Below are 17,971 nucleotides of genomic sequence, written 5' to 3' on the forward strand. Positions count from 1 at the left end.
ATTTAAAGTCAATTTTAGCACGATGTTACTGGGGGAAAAGGATATAGTGTTTTTTTCTTCAATTGTTTCAGGTCACATTCACATAATTGTTTTTATGGAACCCATTCAAAATGACTAAACGATAATAATTAAAAAATAATATTGATATATGAAAGTAATAGTAGTAGTAGTATTAAATTATAAAAATTAAACCAATAAACAAACTAAAACTGCATTTTAGTGCCATTTAAAAAAAAAAAATTAGATTACGAGATTAAAGTCACAGTATTTCGAGAATAAAGTTGAAATAAATATTTCAAGAATTAAGTAGAAATTACGAGAATAAAGTCAAAATGTTTAGAGAATAAAGTCGAGGTGTTTAGAGAATGTTAAAATTAAAAGAATAAAGTCAGTGTTTCAAGAATAAAGTCGAAATTACGAGAATAAAGTCAAAATACTTAATTTTACAAAGCTATTATTGATGATTGAAAAAGAAAAGTTATCAGAAGCAGATCAAGTGATCATATTTCTCATGAAATATCATGAACACAACCACTTTTGTCTTCAGAATGGCATGCTCTGATGCTTCATACATTTAGTCATTTAACAGATGATTTTATCCAAAGCGACTTACAAATGAGGACAGCAGAGCAATCGAAATCAACAAAAGAGCAATGAGACGCAAGTGCTGTAACAAGTCTCAGTTAGATTAACACAGTACACGTAGAAAGGTTTTAAAAAAATTTTTTTATACATTAGCTAAGTAAACTGAGCGAGTGCTGAGCTCATGTTTAATGTCTCTGAACAGAAGCGGTCACTCACAGGATCTCCCAGAGCGCCAGCACCTGTTTGTCCACCACCTGCCGCTCTTTCACAGGATCTCCGTCTAACTGCTGCAGGTCGCTCTCTCCAAACAGAGAGCCCAGACCCATCATCTGCTTGTTCCTGCCGCATATAACACGACACATTACATTACACACCCCACAGAGCGCAGAATACACTGCTGTGTGCTACAACCTTTAACAAATGTGGAAAAAAATCAATAACATCTCAAAAAGAGTATGTGTGACCTGCGCTGGCGAAATGAGTGTGAATGTGCAGAGGCTAATTTTGAGCTACAGGCAAAAAAAAAGAGAAAATGCAGATTTGAGGTTTTCACCAAAAATGAGTTCATTAAGCCCTCGTCTAGCGATCCCAATGCTCCACACAGTAATTAAACATCTACAACGATCTTTATTTGTACGTTTTCTCTGCTCAGCACTCGATCCTGATAAATATACACGCATACACAGAATTACAGCATTTAAGTGTTCACGCAAACAAAAACTGTTACGTCTGTAGTGTAACATTACATTAGATCTGTGCAGTACAGCGGGATTTGTGATGTAGGCCGTCTGTCTCAACGTTAATCTATCAAGAGAGAATCACTCGCTGCTCTTGACTGAACTGCTTTTGTAGTTTTACTAATCAATTTATTCGTAATGAACACTGAAGTGATTTTTACATTTGATTATTTGTTTTTCTAACTTGAATGCTTTTGTTTAGATGTAATGCATTATTTGTTTCTTTCTTATATTTGTTCTGCTTTTTTGCATCTGTTCTTATTTTTAAATAACAAATAGCTATATTGTGATTATTAATACAGCAATTATTATTCATTATTCCATGGTCTGTCTGAATCCTGGATTCTGATTGGCTGGTAGGTATACAGTAAAACCGTTTAATGCACAGGAAGTTCCAAGTCAGTTTAATCACAGCTCTATATTAACGTGCTGCTTTAATTGATGCACACTAAATCCTTTAATGCACGGCAAGCCGTTGATTATCTCTTATGAAAAGAACTGGAAGGAAAAGATGCAGGTGATTTTGCTTTGGGACCTTCACAAATCCTCAACTCTTTCGACTTCAAATGGGTGTAGCTCAGTCATCTTTTGTTTGATTTCAATAAATCATACAAGGTCTTTTAATGGAGAATGTGAAAATAAAAACAACTCATTTTTGAAAATTTGCTCATTTTGACTCATTTTGCCAGCACAGGTCACATTTGTGACCCTGGAGCACAAAACCAGTCTTAAGTCGCTGGGGTATATTTGTAGCAATAGCCAAAAATACATTGTATGGGTCAAAATTATCCATTTTTCTTTTATGCCAAAAATCATTAGGATATTAAGTAAAGATCATGTTCCATGAAGATATTTTGTAAACTTCTTACCGTAAATGTATCAAAGCTTAATTTTTGATTAGTAATATGCATTGCTAAGAATTCATTTGGACAACTTTAAAGGAGATTTTCTCAATATTTCGATTTTATTGCACCCTCAGATTCCAGATTTTCAAATAGTTGTATCTCAGCCAAATATTGTCCGATCCTAACAAACCATACATCAATGGAAAGCTTATTTATTCATTTTTCAGATTACCTATAAATCTCAATTTTGAAAAATTGACACTTAAGACCAGGGTCATATTTATTAGTATTAGTTAAAGTTGCTACAATATAACTAATCACACTAAAGCTGAAGACGCACCTGTAGTCTTGAAGCTGGTCTTGAATATCTGGAAGCACCTGCTGCTGGAGTTCAGACAGCGGCCCTCGAATGTCCTCCTGCGCATGCAGACGATTCTCTACAGGAAAACACAACAAACACACGCTCGATTACAGCTCCTTCACACTCACAGCTGGTCTAACTGAGATCCAAAAACTGCACCAGTCCTCACCTATATCTGTCAGAAACTCCTCTCGCACCTTAATCTTCAGAGGCTGAACAGAAACACACATTGACAGTCATATATAAAAGTGCATTCAGAAACGCAGCGCTGATTCGTGTCATGTGTGTAGATCAGATACTCACAGCATCGTGGTCCAGGAAGTGTGAGCAGATCTGAGGGGCGAGGGAACGGGCGTCTTTGGGGCTCGAGCCCAGATACGCCTCCACAGACAGATAAAACAGCTGCATCAACAACAACACACACGTGAGAAACTGGTTTGTATTCATACAGACACATACTCTCATTGAGCTGTGGTTAACACACAATCACATTACATACACAGATTTTTTGGAACCGGTGATATTTTTGGATGAATAAAAAGTTAAAAAGAACAACATTTATTCAAAATGGAATCTTTTCTAACAATATAAGTCTTTACTATCACTTTTTATCCATTTAACACATCCTTGCTAAATAAAATATTTTATAAAAAAAAAAAAAAAAAAAAAAAACACAAAGCACATTTTATACAGAATCTGCTTTTTCAAAGTATTCCAGAAATGGGCTACAAGATTTAATAAAAAGATAGGGTTTCATTCGAATTCCACATTTGATCTTTTCAAGTTTGAGGGCAAAAAGTAGGTCAAAAACCCACTGGTGGTAAGATGGAGGAGATGGCAACTTCCAATTAATTTGTATTTTTGAGAAAAAAAAAACTGTTCTTTTTAATGTTTTCTTTATCAAAGAATAGTGAAAAAAGGTCCCAAAAAAATATTAAGCGGCAAAAACTGTTTCCAACCCTGATGATAAATCAGCATGTCAGAGTGATTTCTGAAGGATCATGTGACACTGAAGACTGGAGTAATGATGCTGAAAATATAGAAAGTATATCAAAATAGAAAACTAATATTTTAAATTGCGATTTCACAAAATGACAGTTTTTTCCTGTATTTTTTTTTTTTTTGATCAAATAGATACAGCCTTGATGAGCATAAAAACATTTAAAATCTTACGGATCCCAAACTTTTGAACGGCAGTGTGTTTCATATGACAAGCAGGCACTGACCAGCGGGTTTGGATCCAGTAGCTGGCTGAAGACGTATCTCATGAACACCGTCATGTGAGCCGGACGACTCTTCAGCAGCTCTATGTCCTGAAACGGCCCGTCCATCTGTGATGAAGAGTGAGGAAGAGTCAAAGACGAGAAGACGTCATCTGATCTACTGCACACATCATGTGACTTACAAGTCCAGTGTAACAATATTTAGGACTAGCTTTCATTTTTACGTCTTCATTTTCATTTTTGTTGTGCTTGTGTAATTTTAGTGATTGTAGGATTTTTTTTTAACATTCACGTTTAGCTTCATTTAATTGATTTTAGTACTGATTGTTAAAGCAACATTTCCCATTCTCATTTAAGTCTTTTTTTCTCATTTATATATTTAATATATAAAGAAAATATTTAAATTCAATTTGAGTATTAACATTTTTAATTCAATTAATGAAAACAATTTGTAATAGTTGATTTTAGTTAACGATACAACAGTGAACGAGCTTCACCACTGATAAACTATTATAATGAATATAATGTAGAAACTTTAATTTTCTTGCACCACGAAAAGCGTAAAAAGAGTTTTTCCAAATACACTTTAATACATGTATGCATTGAAAATAAAATTAAAAACTCTTTGCATAAGTGTAAATGTGCATATCCAAATCTCTGTCCAATAAAATATTAGCAATAAACTAAAGGGTCTTGTTATAAAGAGACAATCTCAACAGGAAAACGTCAACACTTGTACTCGCCAAGATATTTAATACTTTCTTACTCAAAAATGAAATAGAAATGCAAAAAAAGTGAACATTTATTTCAGAGAAAATAACTGGATGACACTAAAATGTCAACTATTCAAATACATATTTATAATTTAATTAATACATTTCGAATATTTTAATTTAAAAACAATTTTGCATATTTACGATTAGTTTATGTTGGATAGGGATCACACAACATGCACTTAAACTAATATTTCACCTTTACTAATAAGCATTTTTATTTGAATTTATTATTATTTTTAAAAATCATTTATTTATTTAATTACTAATAAACGAAACAAATATTTCACCTAATTAGTAAGTGTTTTTATTTGAATTTATTTATTTAAATTATTACATTAAATTGATTTCTAGCTTTTCATCAACCCAATTTGGGAGACGCTGCTGTATACTGTGATATACAAGTTATTTAATGAAACTCTCTCACCTCATTGATCGAATACCCATCATCATCCTCCTCTTCTTCCTCTGGCCCAATGATCTGTGTCTTTCCTCCCTGAAGAGACACGAAAGAAACAGTCTGGAGGCTGAGCACAGGGCACTGCTGTGTGTGACGGAGATCTAGTGTGTGTCTCACCGAGTCTGAGGTGTGTGTGTCGGATCCCTGCCGGCAGAGCAGAGGGGTCCTGAGGAAGGTGGAGGGGGAGGAGAAGGGACTCTCACACACCTAAACACAAAGACACAGACCGGGGCGGGAGAGCGTTGGCAGGTGGATGGGGTCGTCTGAGTCTAATGACTCGTTTCCACCGAGCAGTACGGTTCGGTTCAGTACGGTACGCAGTTATTTCCGTTTCCACTGTCAGAAGTTGTGAATGGTGCCAAAATAGCAAACCGTACCATACCACTTTTTTGGGACAGCAAAGGGTACCAAAAGGGTGGAGCTAAACTCACTGCAGAAGTTGATTGGTTGACTAGAAGCGTCACTTTTGCGTGATACAAGGGGCTAAAGCTTCTCCTTCACTCGTTCCGCTCTGCTGTCCATGAGTGTTGGGCTTATAATTACATCAGAGTGCGAAAACAAAAAAATATAACAGTGTATTTTATAATTTTATACACAGACAATAGCTGTTTCTCAATATGCGTTCTTGTGGACTTATGAAAAATAATAGGCCAAAAACCCGTGTAAAAATGTATGAAATGTAGTTTTAAGAGTTTTTCAGGCGAGAATGTAGTTGTTTAAAACTCAAATCTGTAGTTTATTTATAAAGATAGCGCCTATTTGAGAATTTGCTATGCCGATTTCGGAGCTCCAGACGATCACCGGGCGCTCAGTGCTCATGTATCCCACTGAGAGCAGCCTTAGCTCGACTAGTCCTTCCCACATTTGCCGCTGGCTCTGATGTCTCTGTAGTGATTAAACATGAGATACATTTCATTTTGGGTATATTTAACAGACATTCATGGTCTCATGATTCTATTATTTGTTCCTGGTCATCTCGTTTTGGCTGAGCACAAAGTTATGTTTAACTTTATATATTTATTTTGAACTTTACCGTAGTACAGCGCTGACTTTGTAGCATACGTTTGACTGAATTGTTTGCTTTTGTCTTTATTATAAGCCTCTTATACTTTGTACTTATACTTTTATAACGGCTATTATTGTTCATTAAAACTGACATTTAACAAAAAGAGGCAGAGTTGTGCTTAATGTCACGCTTTATCACCGATCGCTACTTTCCGGCATACACCACGCCTATCAAGTAAGGGTACTGTTGGCAGTGGAAACACAAGCTGGATCAGGGTGTTCGGTCCCGAACCGTACTGACCCGTACCGCTCGGTGGAAACGAGCCATTAAGGTCCTTGCACACTAAGTCTGAAAATGTGTTTTTTCGTATTTGTCATCCTTTCCTATCAAAATGCTTGCTACGGATGCGAAAATGCAGGAAAATCAAACCTGGTCCGAATTTTTCTTTATGATGGATGAAAGTTTCGGAGGCAGTGTGTAAACGTGATTGACACAACGTGAGGTTGTATTTATTTTTTAACATGCGAAAACTTCGGACGAGAAATTCAGACTCAGTGTGCAATGACCTTTACTCTTCACTTCGATTCACACACATAGGATTTTGATGGGAGTCGCTTCTAAAAGCCGTAAAGCGAATGAAACTCACCTCGACGTCTCCTTCACTGGACTCCATCAATAACCGCCCTGAAAATACAGTAAAATCACAACAACATAACACCATTAATGCTGATTAATCATGTCAGATTGGTGTTTAACACACGGTTTTATTAATGAATACTGACCTTCTCCAGCCGTGAGATAGTTAGCGACAGCTTCTGATCGAGTGCCATCCTGAAACAGAGCAGGATTGAAAATGGTAAATGACCTTGTGCAAAACTGTGTGATTTTGGAACAACTAATTAATCAATCAACTAAGAAACCCTGATTAGGCTGGTTTCAGGTTCACATGAACTCTGATGTGTTTCACACTGAATATTACACCAAAAAGCTCAAAAACGCAGCAGAAAGGAACCAAATGCAACTAATTGTACCTTTAAATCCAGTCCTTAAAATCTAACAGTAGTTTGTTGGTGGTCTTTTGTTCTCATTTGTACGTCGCTTTGGATAAAAGCGTCTGCTAAATGATTAAATGTAAATGTCTTTTTCTTTCATTATTTTTGGCCCCGATCCCAACTAATCAATGCCATCAAGGAAGCATTTTTATAGATTATGGACGTATTTTGCCAAGAAATAACGGTTTGGAGTTAAAAGCATCTTAATGATGGATTTGTTTCAGCTTTTGTCTTCAAGACATTAATTGATGAACTGGAGCGGTGTGGATTATTGTGATGTTTTTATCAGCTGTTTGGACTCTCATTCTGACGGCACCCATTCACTGCAGAGGATGCATTGCTGAGACACTGATGTAATGCAACTCATATACATTTTGGATGGCCTGAGAGTGAGTAAGTTTTCAGAAAAGAATATATTAAGCACAAATCTCACCACATCCTGCTGGATCTTCACTCGCACTTGATTGGCTCTTCGTTTGGCACTTTCTATTCGCTCCTCTAATGAAGGGGAGGGGTTTCGAGACTGTTCCTCCAGAAGGTTCTGCACAGTGAGAGCAGCAAACGTCATTAATGATGGGTTTAAACACGACTCAGCTCATGTTTAGCACTGATCTGATACCTGTAGCTCTGCCTCCTCCTGCTCCAGCATCTTTCTGAGGATTTCTGTGGCGTGTTTCTGCACTTCGGGGTCCTGCAAATGATGGAGAGCCACATTAATATGATGAAGGAGTTTACTAATCAGGGCATCTGTTGTATTTTGTCCCAAATTCAATGTTTTCCATTCGATTTTATTTTTTCTGGATTTCATTGTAATGGTATAATTTCTTGGATTCCATATTAAAGGACTTCCATATTAAATTAAATGTTAATAATTGACAAGGATTCCTTTTCAATTTATTTGTCAAAACTTTTACAGTGTAACCGTATATAACAATGTTATCAATAATAGAGAAACAGTGTGATAATAATGAAAGGTGTTATTCTGTGTTGTCCATTTTAATTCTTTCTGCATTTTAATGAATGAAAATCGAATGAAATTTGAACAATCCTTTAATTTTTTAGGCAAACAGTGCTACAAAACTTTGAGTGCGTATCTGAAGACAGGGTCTCAAATGAAATGGAGAAATGCTGTTGAAGTGACTCTCAGAGCAGCTCTGGAGATGAAGTTCATGTGTTCATGTCCTCTTAATAGTGAAAACACTACGAGCGTCATATGTGCTTGAGTTTGTGTAGTAGATAAAACAGTGGCAATCATTCACACAGAGACACGCAATCTTTTTGAGCTTTAATACTCACAGGTAATAGTCCATATAGCCAACTGAGGGCCCTACAGCTGTAAATAACAGCCAATAAAAAGCTTAAAACATGGCACACCTGTAATGGTTTGGGTCCAGTGATTCTCTGAGTCGGGGTGCTGCTTCCTGTGGGTGGTGTTGGTGGAGGGGGCGGGGCTTCACCCGGTGCTGTCCTGTGATTGGGCAAGAGGTCAGTGGGGAGAGGCTGAAGCGGGACGGACCCGACTGAAGGAGGCGGGCCCTGAAGAGTCAACGCCACATACGTCCCAGCTATCAGAGGAAGAGGACACACATCAGCACTGACAGTCTCCACAACTACAAAAACTAGATGTACTAGACTACTAAACTCACATTTGATCATCTTTACCACTTCCTGATGAGACATGGACGAAACCAGTGAACCATTGACCTGAAAGGCAAACAGAGATGACAAATATGAGATTAATTATTAATTAAATTAGTATCACTTTTGTTTTACAATGGAAAACGTGTTGTGACGGAGAATACCTTAATGATCCGGTCTCCTTCCTGAACTCCAGCCTTGACCGCCGCTCCACCTGTGAGCACAAAGCAGATTTGATTGACATTTTTTTTGCTCAGCAAGGCTGCATTTATTGATATTATTAGTGAAATATTATTACAATTTAAAATAGCTGTTTTCTAAGTGGTCATATTTTAAAAATGTAATTTATTTCTGTGATCAAAGCTGTATTTTCAGCATCATTACTCCAGTCTTCAGTATCACATGATCTTCAGAAATCATTCTAATATGCTGATTCGCTGCTCAAGAAACATTTCTGATTATTATCAATGTTGAAAACAGTTCTATATTTTCTGTGGAAACCATGATATATTTTTTTTTAAGATTTTTTGATATTCAAAAGAACAGCATTTATTTGAAATCGCATCCAAAATAAAAGTTTTTGTTTACATAATATGTGTGTATATTATAATGTAAATATAAACACACACAAAATATATTATGAAAATATCTACATCCATTTAGATTTCTATATTTATATAATTTATATTATATGTAAATATTTTTAATATATAAACATAATATTTTTCGTAAATCTATACATGCATGTGTGTGCATTTATATATAAATAATAAATATACACAGTACACACATTTATATTATGTAAACAAAAACTTATTTTGCGATTAACTGTTTGACAGCACTAATTTGAAATCATCAACATTTTACATGTATTTACTGGTGTTTTTGAGCAATTTAATGCATCCTTGCTGAATAAAAGCATTCATTTTTCTTAAAAAAACAAACAAAAAAACCCCGGTGTGTTTGTTACCTGGCCGAACATTCTGCACTAGTTTGATTCTCTCGCCACAGACGGTGAAGCCAAACCCCAGATTGTCCCTTTGCACAACCACACATCTTTGGACTAAACCCGTTCCTATGAAACAAACAGATGAATTTTCACCAAAATCACTTCATTTATTTGTTGTCATTTGCATATGAGCTTGAGGTGCATTACCCGTGTTGTCTGAGGAGAGATCAGACAGAGTCTCCCTCTGCTGTCCAGGAGAAGACCTGCGCTCCGAATCTCCTAAAGTCAAACTGCTCAACCTAAAAAAAAGACGAAAAACAAGAAATGGATAACTAAGGGCCCAGGGAGCAGGAGAAAAGGACAGAGGACTAGAAAAAAGCAACTAGGGAAGGATGCATTCGACATAATTGATGCATGATGCAAAATAAAACTGAAAGTTGGTGAATTTCATAAGATTGAACAAAAAGTAAAAGGAACTTAGACATATTCCTGAGTTTCACATCAGTGCTAGTATTAGAAAATAGTGGTTGTGTTTTCAATGAGCAACTCAAATATTGATATCTAACGACAAACAGCTACAAAAATGATAGATTTTACACATATTTACTATAACTGAAAAAACTAAATAAAAACATGCATTATCTATAGACTTCAGCCTGGTCTGTCACTAATTACAACACAAAAATACAAACAGAAACTCACCAAGCAGCAAAAGGACTAAAAGGAAGCATGAAAGAGAAAAGGAAGGCATTACAGCGAGACAGATGGGAGAAAAAGAGAGAGAAATGCAAAGAAAGAACAAATACTCAACATGAGACGGACTGTAAAACTGACTGAGAAAGTGAAAGACGTGTGAACGAGTTTATAGCTCATGTAACTCCTCCTAAATAAGCACATGGCGGAAGAGGCTTGTGTGATTGACAGCTCAAAAACAGTTTAATAAACATCATTACTCCACCGCACGACAATTAGCACCGGAAATCTGTATTAATGACTGACAGATGTCGTGTGTTGGGTTTGACTTTGATTCATCATACCTGGGCAGGTGTGTTTGTTTCTTAATGGTTGCCCTGCAGTCACATGACACAAACAGGAAGTGGACGCACAGGAAAAACAAGCGAATGGGAAAGAGAGATAAAGATCTTGAGACAGAACAAGACACACAAAGACAGAAACACACACAGACAACGTGGACACGACTATCTGAAGTGAAACTTGTGATGGCTGATCTTCTCCAGTGCGACTGCGTCATTCATCAGTTAAACACAAACACACAGCTGTAACAGACACTGATGCAGCAAGAGCGTAAAAATAGCAACAAGGAAACTAAGGCACACTGGACGAATGGAAAAACCTGTATTGTTAGACAGAGGACATGACGACGAGACGCTGATCTGAGGAAGCAGTAACTGTCTGAACCTAATGTTACCCTTGCAAGCGCACAAAACCTTGAATCTAGCCTGTGTACTCAATCGAAACAATTATTTTGCTTGTGGGCTTTCATCGATCAGCTAAGTCCAGGTAAAAACTACAGTGAAAAATCTGGTCAACACGATAAATCTGGTCACTTTTTATTTAGTCAAGTCATCCAACGTTTTCAATAAAAGTTAAAGACCTACTTAGTATTTAAAATCACTTGCATGTGATAAAATTGCTAGGGATGTGTGTTATTGTGCACGAGCGGGCGCCTCATGAGGGCCGACATCTCGATGTCACATGATCAGCTGAATACTACACACTCACTATAGCCCCACTTTTATTGAACACACTTTCACTCATGGAATAAATTAATCTTGCGGCTCATGGAGAATAATGCATTTCTACAATGTTATTGGTAACAGAAAAGAGCTGCTTTTAAGTGATGCTGCATCCACACTGCATAAATAATTCATTTGAATGCACCTAGGCTAATGCCAGGCATCACAAAAAGTCATTTAGACGGATCTCTCATGCCTTTAAAAAGATTAAAAATTGCAATTCTAACATTCTTTGAGACGTTGAGGATAACGGTCAGTGTAATGTAATGCTGATTCATACGTAATACTTAATGGCATCAAATGAAAACGTGCACGAAACCGATTCAATGGAATAAACACATATATAACTAGGGATTTAACGATGCACCTCAAATCAGTAAATATACATTACGATTCTTGTCGGTTGGTCGAGGTGTTAAACAAATCTTGATACAACTGGGAGTTTATATGAATGCGTATCTGACTGCTATCAGAAGAGTTTAAATAGTATTTACTTTTCATCTTGCCTATGTATAATGCATGTTAATATAATATTTGTTGCTGTTCCACAAGCGCCACCTGCTGTCAGAGAGTGAACGTGCATTTTCATTCAGCCCTTCTGCTGTTTTGTTTAGCCTATATGAAGAGATTTTTTTAAATTGTACTATTTATTCGATTTGATTTGATTCAATTTAGTTTTGTTATTAGACATATTTCAGGTTCACAAAGAAATGGCCAGCATTTTGTTTGAGAAATAATAAAAAGGACACCTTTCCACTTTTTCAATTTGTGTAAATTCTCATTTTGTGAGAAAATCATGTTGTGAAAACAGTATTGTGAATCGTATTGCATCATGAGTTAAATGAATTGACCTATCGGTAAGCCCCTCCCCTCGAAAGCAGACTAGCCAATGGCAGTCGAGTATCAGCAGCACGGGGAGCAGAACTCGGACATCTTTAGGTTTCAGCGCCATAAACATTGGAAGATCCGAAGCTCGCATCGGTTTTATGGGGTTTATGCTTCAAAAATTGAAAAAACGATGTGCTTGGGGTACTTGTAACACTGATTCCAGGTATCCTGAGAGGATGGGCAATATAATTTATTTTATTACATTTCCTGAATCCAAACAAAACAGAGCAAAATGTCCCTAAGTATTCAACCCCAATACAAATGAAGACAAAAACGTTCATTTTCTGGTTGACATACACTCATTAAGTTACAATTTTCATCTGCTCAAGCAGAACATTAATGTTATCTTGTGCTTTAGCAAGGTATCTCTGGCTAAAACTAGGTAACGTTAAAGTTAGTGAGTCCATGCTAATGTACAAACCTAAATAGCGGACTGTTCTCGCGTCTTGTACAGTGTAGGTCAAAAACACATAAACGAAGGTCTACATTTCAGTGCCTCTCCATATTAAACTGGTTAAATGTACATTAATTTAATCGTACCTTGCGATATATGAACAGTGTTGATCCTGCATGTTGTCATCCGCGATCGTGATGACCGACCGTAATATGAGACTTCTCCCGCTTACACTGTGATCTGTAAACCCTCGCTTCGATTTACCCACCGTATTTATTTTTAAATATTTTATAAATCCCTCCATGGAATATTTAATTCCCGTTTGGTGGCCTTCTGTGTCCAAAATTGTGCAAAAACATCGTGGGACAAGGTTTTCACACTGCAGCTGTCATTGAAAGACAGTGAGCAACTCCGTTTGTTTGTCCGAGGGAGCAACAGTAACTAAGGGGGGCGGGGCTTACCGATAAGTCAATTGTTACGTCCCTATTTATAACAATTTTTAACACCAGATCAGAAGTTATTTATTGTCCATTCACAAGTCTGTCAATAGATTTCAAGAACTGACACACTTGCTAACACCGCTCGACCAATCAGATTTGAGGACCTACTAGTATAAAATACTACATACTAGCTCAGTTTATGAATGGAATATGTAATAAATAAGGCATTGTGTTATCGAAATCGTAAGTGATCGCTATAGGTTTCGGTCTCATTCAGCAGAAATAAAACAACGATTGAAACCTCACTGTGCACGTTAAGATAAAAACAATCGTTATCAGTCTAAAGGTCGCTTTAAGAAAAAAAAAAAAGCAAAATCTGCAAAATAACTGCGATAATCACACATTTATACTTAAATATTAGGTCTACCGATAAATCTGGTAACTTTTTACTTAGCCAGTCACACTTAAACTATGTTCTCAATAAGAGTTAGGCCTAGATAAAGATCCACTTGGCATTTAAAATTACGTACACTTGCAAGTGATGAAATTTCCAGTCATATGTAGCCTAAAAAAAATAATTTTTAATGTGCACGGAGCGGGTTGCCTCATGAAGGCCTCCATGTTGATGTCGTGTGATCAGCAGAATACTACAAATTCACTAAAGACCGCATTTTTATTGAACTCTAAATTAATTATTTGGCTGACGGCGAATAAAGCATTTCTACAGCATTATTGGTAAAAAAAAAAAAAAAAAGCTGATTTTACGTGATACTGCAAAACCATGCTTAATTTGTGGTTACCATGGTTTAACTACAGTAACATGGTTTTTGGTTTCATTTGTAGTAAAACCATAGTTATTTTTTTGTAAGGGACGATACATGAATGCACCGCACACTAGGGCTGTGCGATATGACGATATATATCGGATGGACGAAATAAAAAGTCTATCGTTTCATATTATGTTCTATCGTTTAAATACATTGTTTATGGTAATACTACTTCATCATTTGGATGAGTGTGATCCGCCACCCACGGGACGTGAAGAGAGACAGAACCAGGTGGAGAACGACCAGAACCAAAGGAGGAGCTCGTTCCTAAACGAGGGACTGCATCTGTAGCATGGGCACGCGTTTTTAAGCACTGCAGTTTTAAAACAACCGATTTTAAGCCGTTGCTTGCGCCGTCTCTGCTTCTGTGTGAGAGGACCGCGCATTTATTATTATTTTTTTGCCGCTTTATTGGCTTTGAACAATTACATAAACACACTTGTATGCGTCAGAATCCCCGTCTTTGCAAGTATCCTCATAAACACAGTGATTTAGGTCTTAAGAGAGAGGAAACAGCTGAAAGAGAAAACGCATATGTAACAGTATATTGGATCCGGACTGGGTCTTAAAGGGGAAGCTGTCCAATATTCATTCTGTCTGCCATTCATATTAATCATAGCACATTGCTAGCCAACCTCTCACTGCTCTTGACTAAATCACTTTTGTAACTTTAATAAGAAGAAATAAAAAATTATATATATATATATATATATATGTGTGTGTGTGTGTATGTGTATGTATAGAATCTATACATAATACACGTTAGTTATATCTATCATAGATATACTAATTAATTTACACAATGTATGTAGCGTTTCTTATTTATTGTAGTTTTTGTCCTATTGCTTGCAATTAGTTTCTTATCCTTATTTCATCACTGACTGTTTATTTATCTTCAGTGAGTTTGAGGTTGTCTCTTTTTAGGCTTGTATTAGTTTGATATTGACATCAGTGACATGGATTATGAAAATTCCGTGGTATTTTAATATCATAAAAACCTTTTTAAAAGAAAAACGATTACTATATCGTGATATATATCGTTATTGTGATATAAAATTAGTCATATCGTGATATAGGATTTTGGTCATATCGCCCACCCCTACCGCACACCTGCATTTGTGTCATAGGCTAATGTCATGAATCAGAAAATAATTTAGACACATCTCTCGTGCTTTTTATGAAGAATAAAAATTGCAATTCTAACATGAAGTGTTGCATTTAAATGCATTTGGGACGGCCGATATAATGCAGATTCACACATAATACAGACATCAAATGAAGATGTAATTAACACTTATATATCAGAATATTTACTCAGATTATAAATAGTTGTCAATATATTTCAGGAAATGAGACACTTGCTAAAGACGCTCGCTCAACCAATCAGATTCGAGGACGTATTGTATATATATATATATAAAGTAACGTTACTAATACTAGCTAAGATTACGAATGCGTAAATAATACTAGCAATAATGTATTGTGCTATTGTTCGTTAAATTCCTGACTGTCTCATAAAAAACAATCGGTATCGGTCTAAAGGTCGCTTTAAGAAAGCGCTCACCTGTCCAGCGTGGAGGTCGGGTGTCGAAGACTCATGGCTGCAAACCCTCCGAGGTTTGTCTGTTTATTTGTGTAGTGATTTTATGTCAGTCTGAGATCATGTCATTAGTGTAGGGTTAGTTATATTTCCTCTCTCCACTCCTTGAGGCGAGTTTTGTCCTTTCGCCGCTTCAGGGGTCAAAGTTCCTTTTGGGAAAACGCAGTGGTCCTCCTCACCAGCATCGTGCCATTTAATAAACAAACTCCAAATATCCACATAAACCCAGTGAAGTCACAAACACCTCAGTATTTGGTAGTGTCACAACAGCTAGGATCAATACGCCACATTTCTGTATTATCTCAAGTTGGAGATTCCTGAGGACTGAATCATCTTTCCACTTTAGGGTCGATTTAAAAACACTGACAGACTGCGGAGATGTCAACAACTTCACACACAATCTGTCTAAATGACTGAGTAACGTTACTCTGAGGCTTCACTACAGCGTATAAAGATCGAGATGATTCACAGTCACTTGGTCCCAAGGTTATTCTAGTCTTTAGAGCTACTGAGCTCAATGCAATACAAACTGAGCTTCTCAAATCCCAAATCTGGAGAGTATGATATAACCCACAGTGATAGGAGACGAATAAAGTGCATAAAAGTAATTAATAAGCAGCAAGGTTCACAGTGGTGACAGCGAGGCTAATGTAGATGCATGCACGGTGCACTCCTCCAAACACCTCCTGCAATAACGTGCAGCGCGCAAACCCATAGAGCCCCGTGTTTTTAGCGAAAACCTCCAGCAGATGCGCTGAACGCGAGGCCGCACGGCGCGCATCGCATCCCCGCCGCCGCGTACAGACGGGTGCCGCAAGCGGGCGCGACTCCGGCGGCCGCGGCCGATCACCTTCACGCGTGCGGTGGAGCGCTAGCGCGCCGCGCAGCAACGCGATCCCGGACGCGATATTCTGCACTCGCGGTGCGACGAACCCGGCTCGGATCGCTGTCGTTTTGGGGTGCAATTATTGTGCGGATTTTGGCGACTTGCACGCGCTCGTTTGGTGGCCAGCGAGATTCATTTGATCCGTGGACGCCTCTGTAGCCGCTACAGTCCTCGCGTCTCTCGCTGCGTGGATGTTTAACGTTGATATTGCTTCCCAAAGATATGTGATCTGGAGGTCTTTAATCGTACTGTTATCCCGATGTCCGAGCGTTCGCCATTCCGGAATAATACCATCATCCTTGGGTTTATGTTTGGCTACTGGGAAGACAAACAGACTCGCGCTCGCCCTCTATCGGCTGGATTTCGGTACTGCGCGGAAAAATCACAATTACTGGAATTTACTGAATTTACTGGAGAGACAATTTAACAAGGTTTTTTTTTTTTTTTTTCAATATTAATTACAGTACAGTTAGTATTATTTTTGTTATCATACATTTGCTTGTAAAGTATCACACTAAATAAACTAAATAAAAAAATATTATTAAATTGACATTTATACATCATCTGAATAAATAATCTTTCCATTGATGTATGGTTTGTTATGATAGGACAACATTTGGCCGAGATACAACTATTTGAAAATCTGGAATCTGAGTGAGCAAAAAAAAATCGAAATATTGAGAAAATCGCCTTTAAAGTTGTCCAAATGAAGTTCTTAGCAATGCATATTATTGATCAACAATGAAGTTTTGATATATTTACGGTAGGAAATTTACAAAACATCTTCATGGAACGTGATCTTTACTTAATACCCTTATGATTTTTTGCATAAAAGAAAAATCAATAATTTTGACCCATACAGTGTATTTTTGGCTATTGCTACAAATATACCTGTGCTACTTATGACTGCTTTTGTGCTCCAGGGTCACATATATGTTATTAATATAATGTTATTATAGTTAACTAAAACCATAAAATAAATGTTGAAAGAACATAAAATATATATTTTAATTCAGCTAGTTTCCAAGGCAACACTTCTCCTTTTCAAAAAATAAAAATAAAACATGATACATTATAATACACATATTTAACAACAACGAAAACAAAAATGACAAAAACACAACAAAATTTCCAAATATAGGCTACTGAAATGATACTGAAAGAACACTACTTGTGAATTGTAATTTTACCCTGGCACAAAAAAGGAATATATATATAAATATTATTTATTTATGTGCTTTTTTGGTTGTACTAATTTTGTACATTGTTTATATATATATATATATATATATATAAATTGCCTGTTTGCATTTTTTTTTTAAACGGTAACACATATCCCATTTTGTTTTTGTAATTATCACAATTAATAAATAATAACAAAATAATTATTCTACTTCACTCTACAGTAACCATTCAGTAACCCGTGATTCAGAAGATACAAAGAAACTAATTATTGTATTGACAATGAAAACATGTGTTCCCTGACCGGGAATCGAACCCGGGCCGCGGCGGTGAGAGCGCCGAATCCTAACCACTAGACCACCAGGGAG

At 36.8% G+C, this 17,971-nt stretch overlaps 1 protein-coding gene and 1 non-coding gene across 4 annotated transcripts in view; both read right to left on the minus strand.

The window, feature by feature from the left end:
• Positions 1 to 16,753, minus strand: part of arhgef11 (Rho guanine nucleotide exchange factor (GEF) 11) — a 38,506-nt gene extending 21,753 nt beyond the window's left edge. Inside the window, exons 1-18 of one of the 3 annotated variants that reach the window (XM_058781478.1) lie at positions 15,500 to 16,753; positions 10,332 to 10,346; positions 9,837 to 9,928; positions 9,651 to 9,755; positions 8,845 to 8,894; positions 8,689 to 8,746; positions 8,417 to 8,607; positions 7,662 to 7,733; positions 7,476 to 7,583; positions 6,773 to 6,821; positions 6,637 to 6,674; positions 5,102 to 5,191; positions 4,952 to 5,020; positions 3,755 to 3,859; positions 2,832 to 2,930; positions 2,698 to 2,740; positions 2,508 to 2,604; positions 802 to 924 (exon numbers count right to left, since the gene is read on the minus strand). In XM_058781478.1, the coding sequence (XP_058637461.1) occupies positions 802 to 924; positions 2,508 to 2,604; positions 2,698 to 2,740; positions 2,832 to 2,930; positions 3,755 to 3,859; positions 4,952 to 5,020; positions 5,102 to 5,191; positions 6,637 to 6,674; positions 6,773 to 6,821; positions 7,476 to 7,583; positions 7,662 to 7,733; positions 8,417 to 8,607; positions 8,689 to 8,746; positions 8,845 to 8,894; positions 9,651 to 9,755; positions 9,837 to 9,928; positions 10,332 to 10,346; positions 15,500 to 15,534 (1,439 nt within the window). In that variant the 5' untranslated portion in view covers positions 15,535 to 16,753. Of the gene's footprint in view, positions 1 to 801; positions 925 to 2,507; positions 2,605 to 2,697; positions 2,741 to 2,831; positions 2,931 to 3,754; positions 3,860 to 4,951; positions 5,021 to 5,101; positions 5,192 to 6,636; positions 6,675 to 6,772; positions 6,822 to 7,475; positions 7,584 to 7,661; positions 7,734 to 8,416; positions 8,608 to 8,688; positions 8,747 to 8,844; positions 8,895 to 9,650; positions 9,756 to 9,836; positions 9,929 to 10,331; positions 10,347 to 10,666; positions 13,324 to 15,499 lie in introns of those variants that run through there. The other 2 variants (XM_058781476.1, XM_058781477.1) reach the window with 2 other exon arrangements.
• A 1,145-nt stretch (positions 16,754 to 17,898) lies between these two features.
• On the minus strand, positions 17,899 to 17,970 carry trnae-cuc (transfer RNA glutamic acid (anticodon CUC)). The gene has a single exon. It is a non-coding gene; the product is annotated as a tRNA-Glu (tRNA).
• Between the last annotated feature and the right edge of the window lies 1 nt (position 17,971).

Source organism: Onychostoma macrolepis, chromosome 07 (genome assembly GCF_012432095.1).
Source record: "Onychostoma macrolepis isolate SWU-2019 chromosome 07, ASM1243209v1, whole genome shotgun sequence".
In the NCBI taxonomy this organism is placed as follows: domain Eukaryota; kingdom Metazoa; phylum Chordata; class Actinopteri; order Cypriniformes; family Cyprinidae; genus Onychostoma; species Onychostoma macrolepis.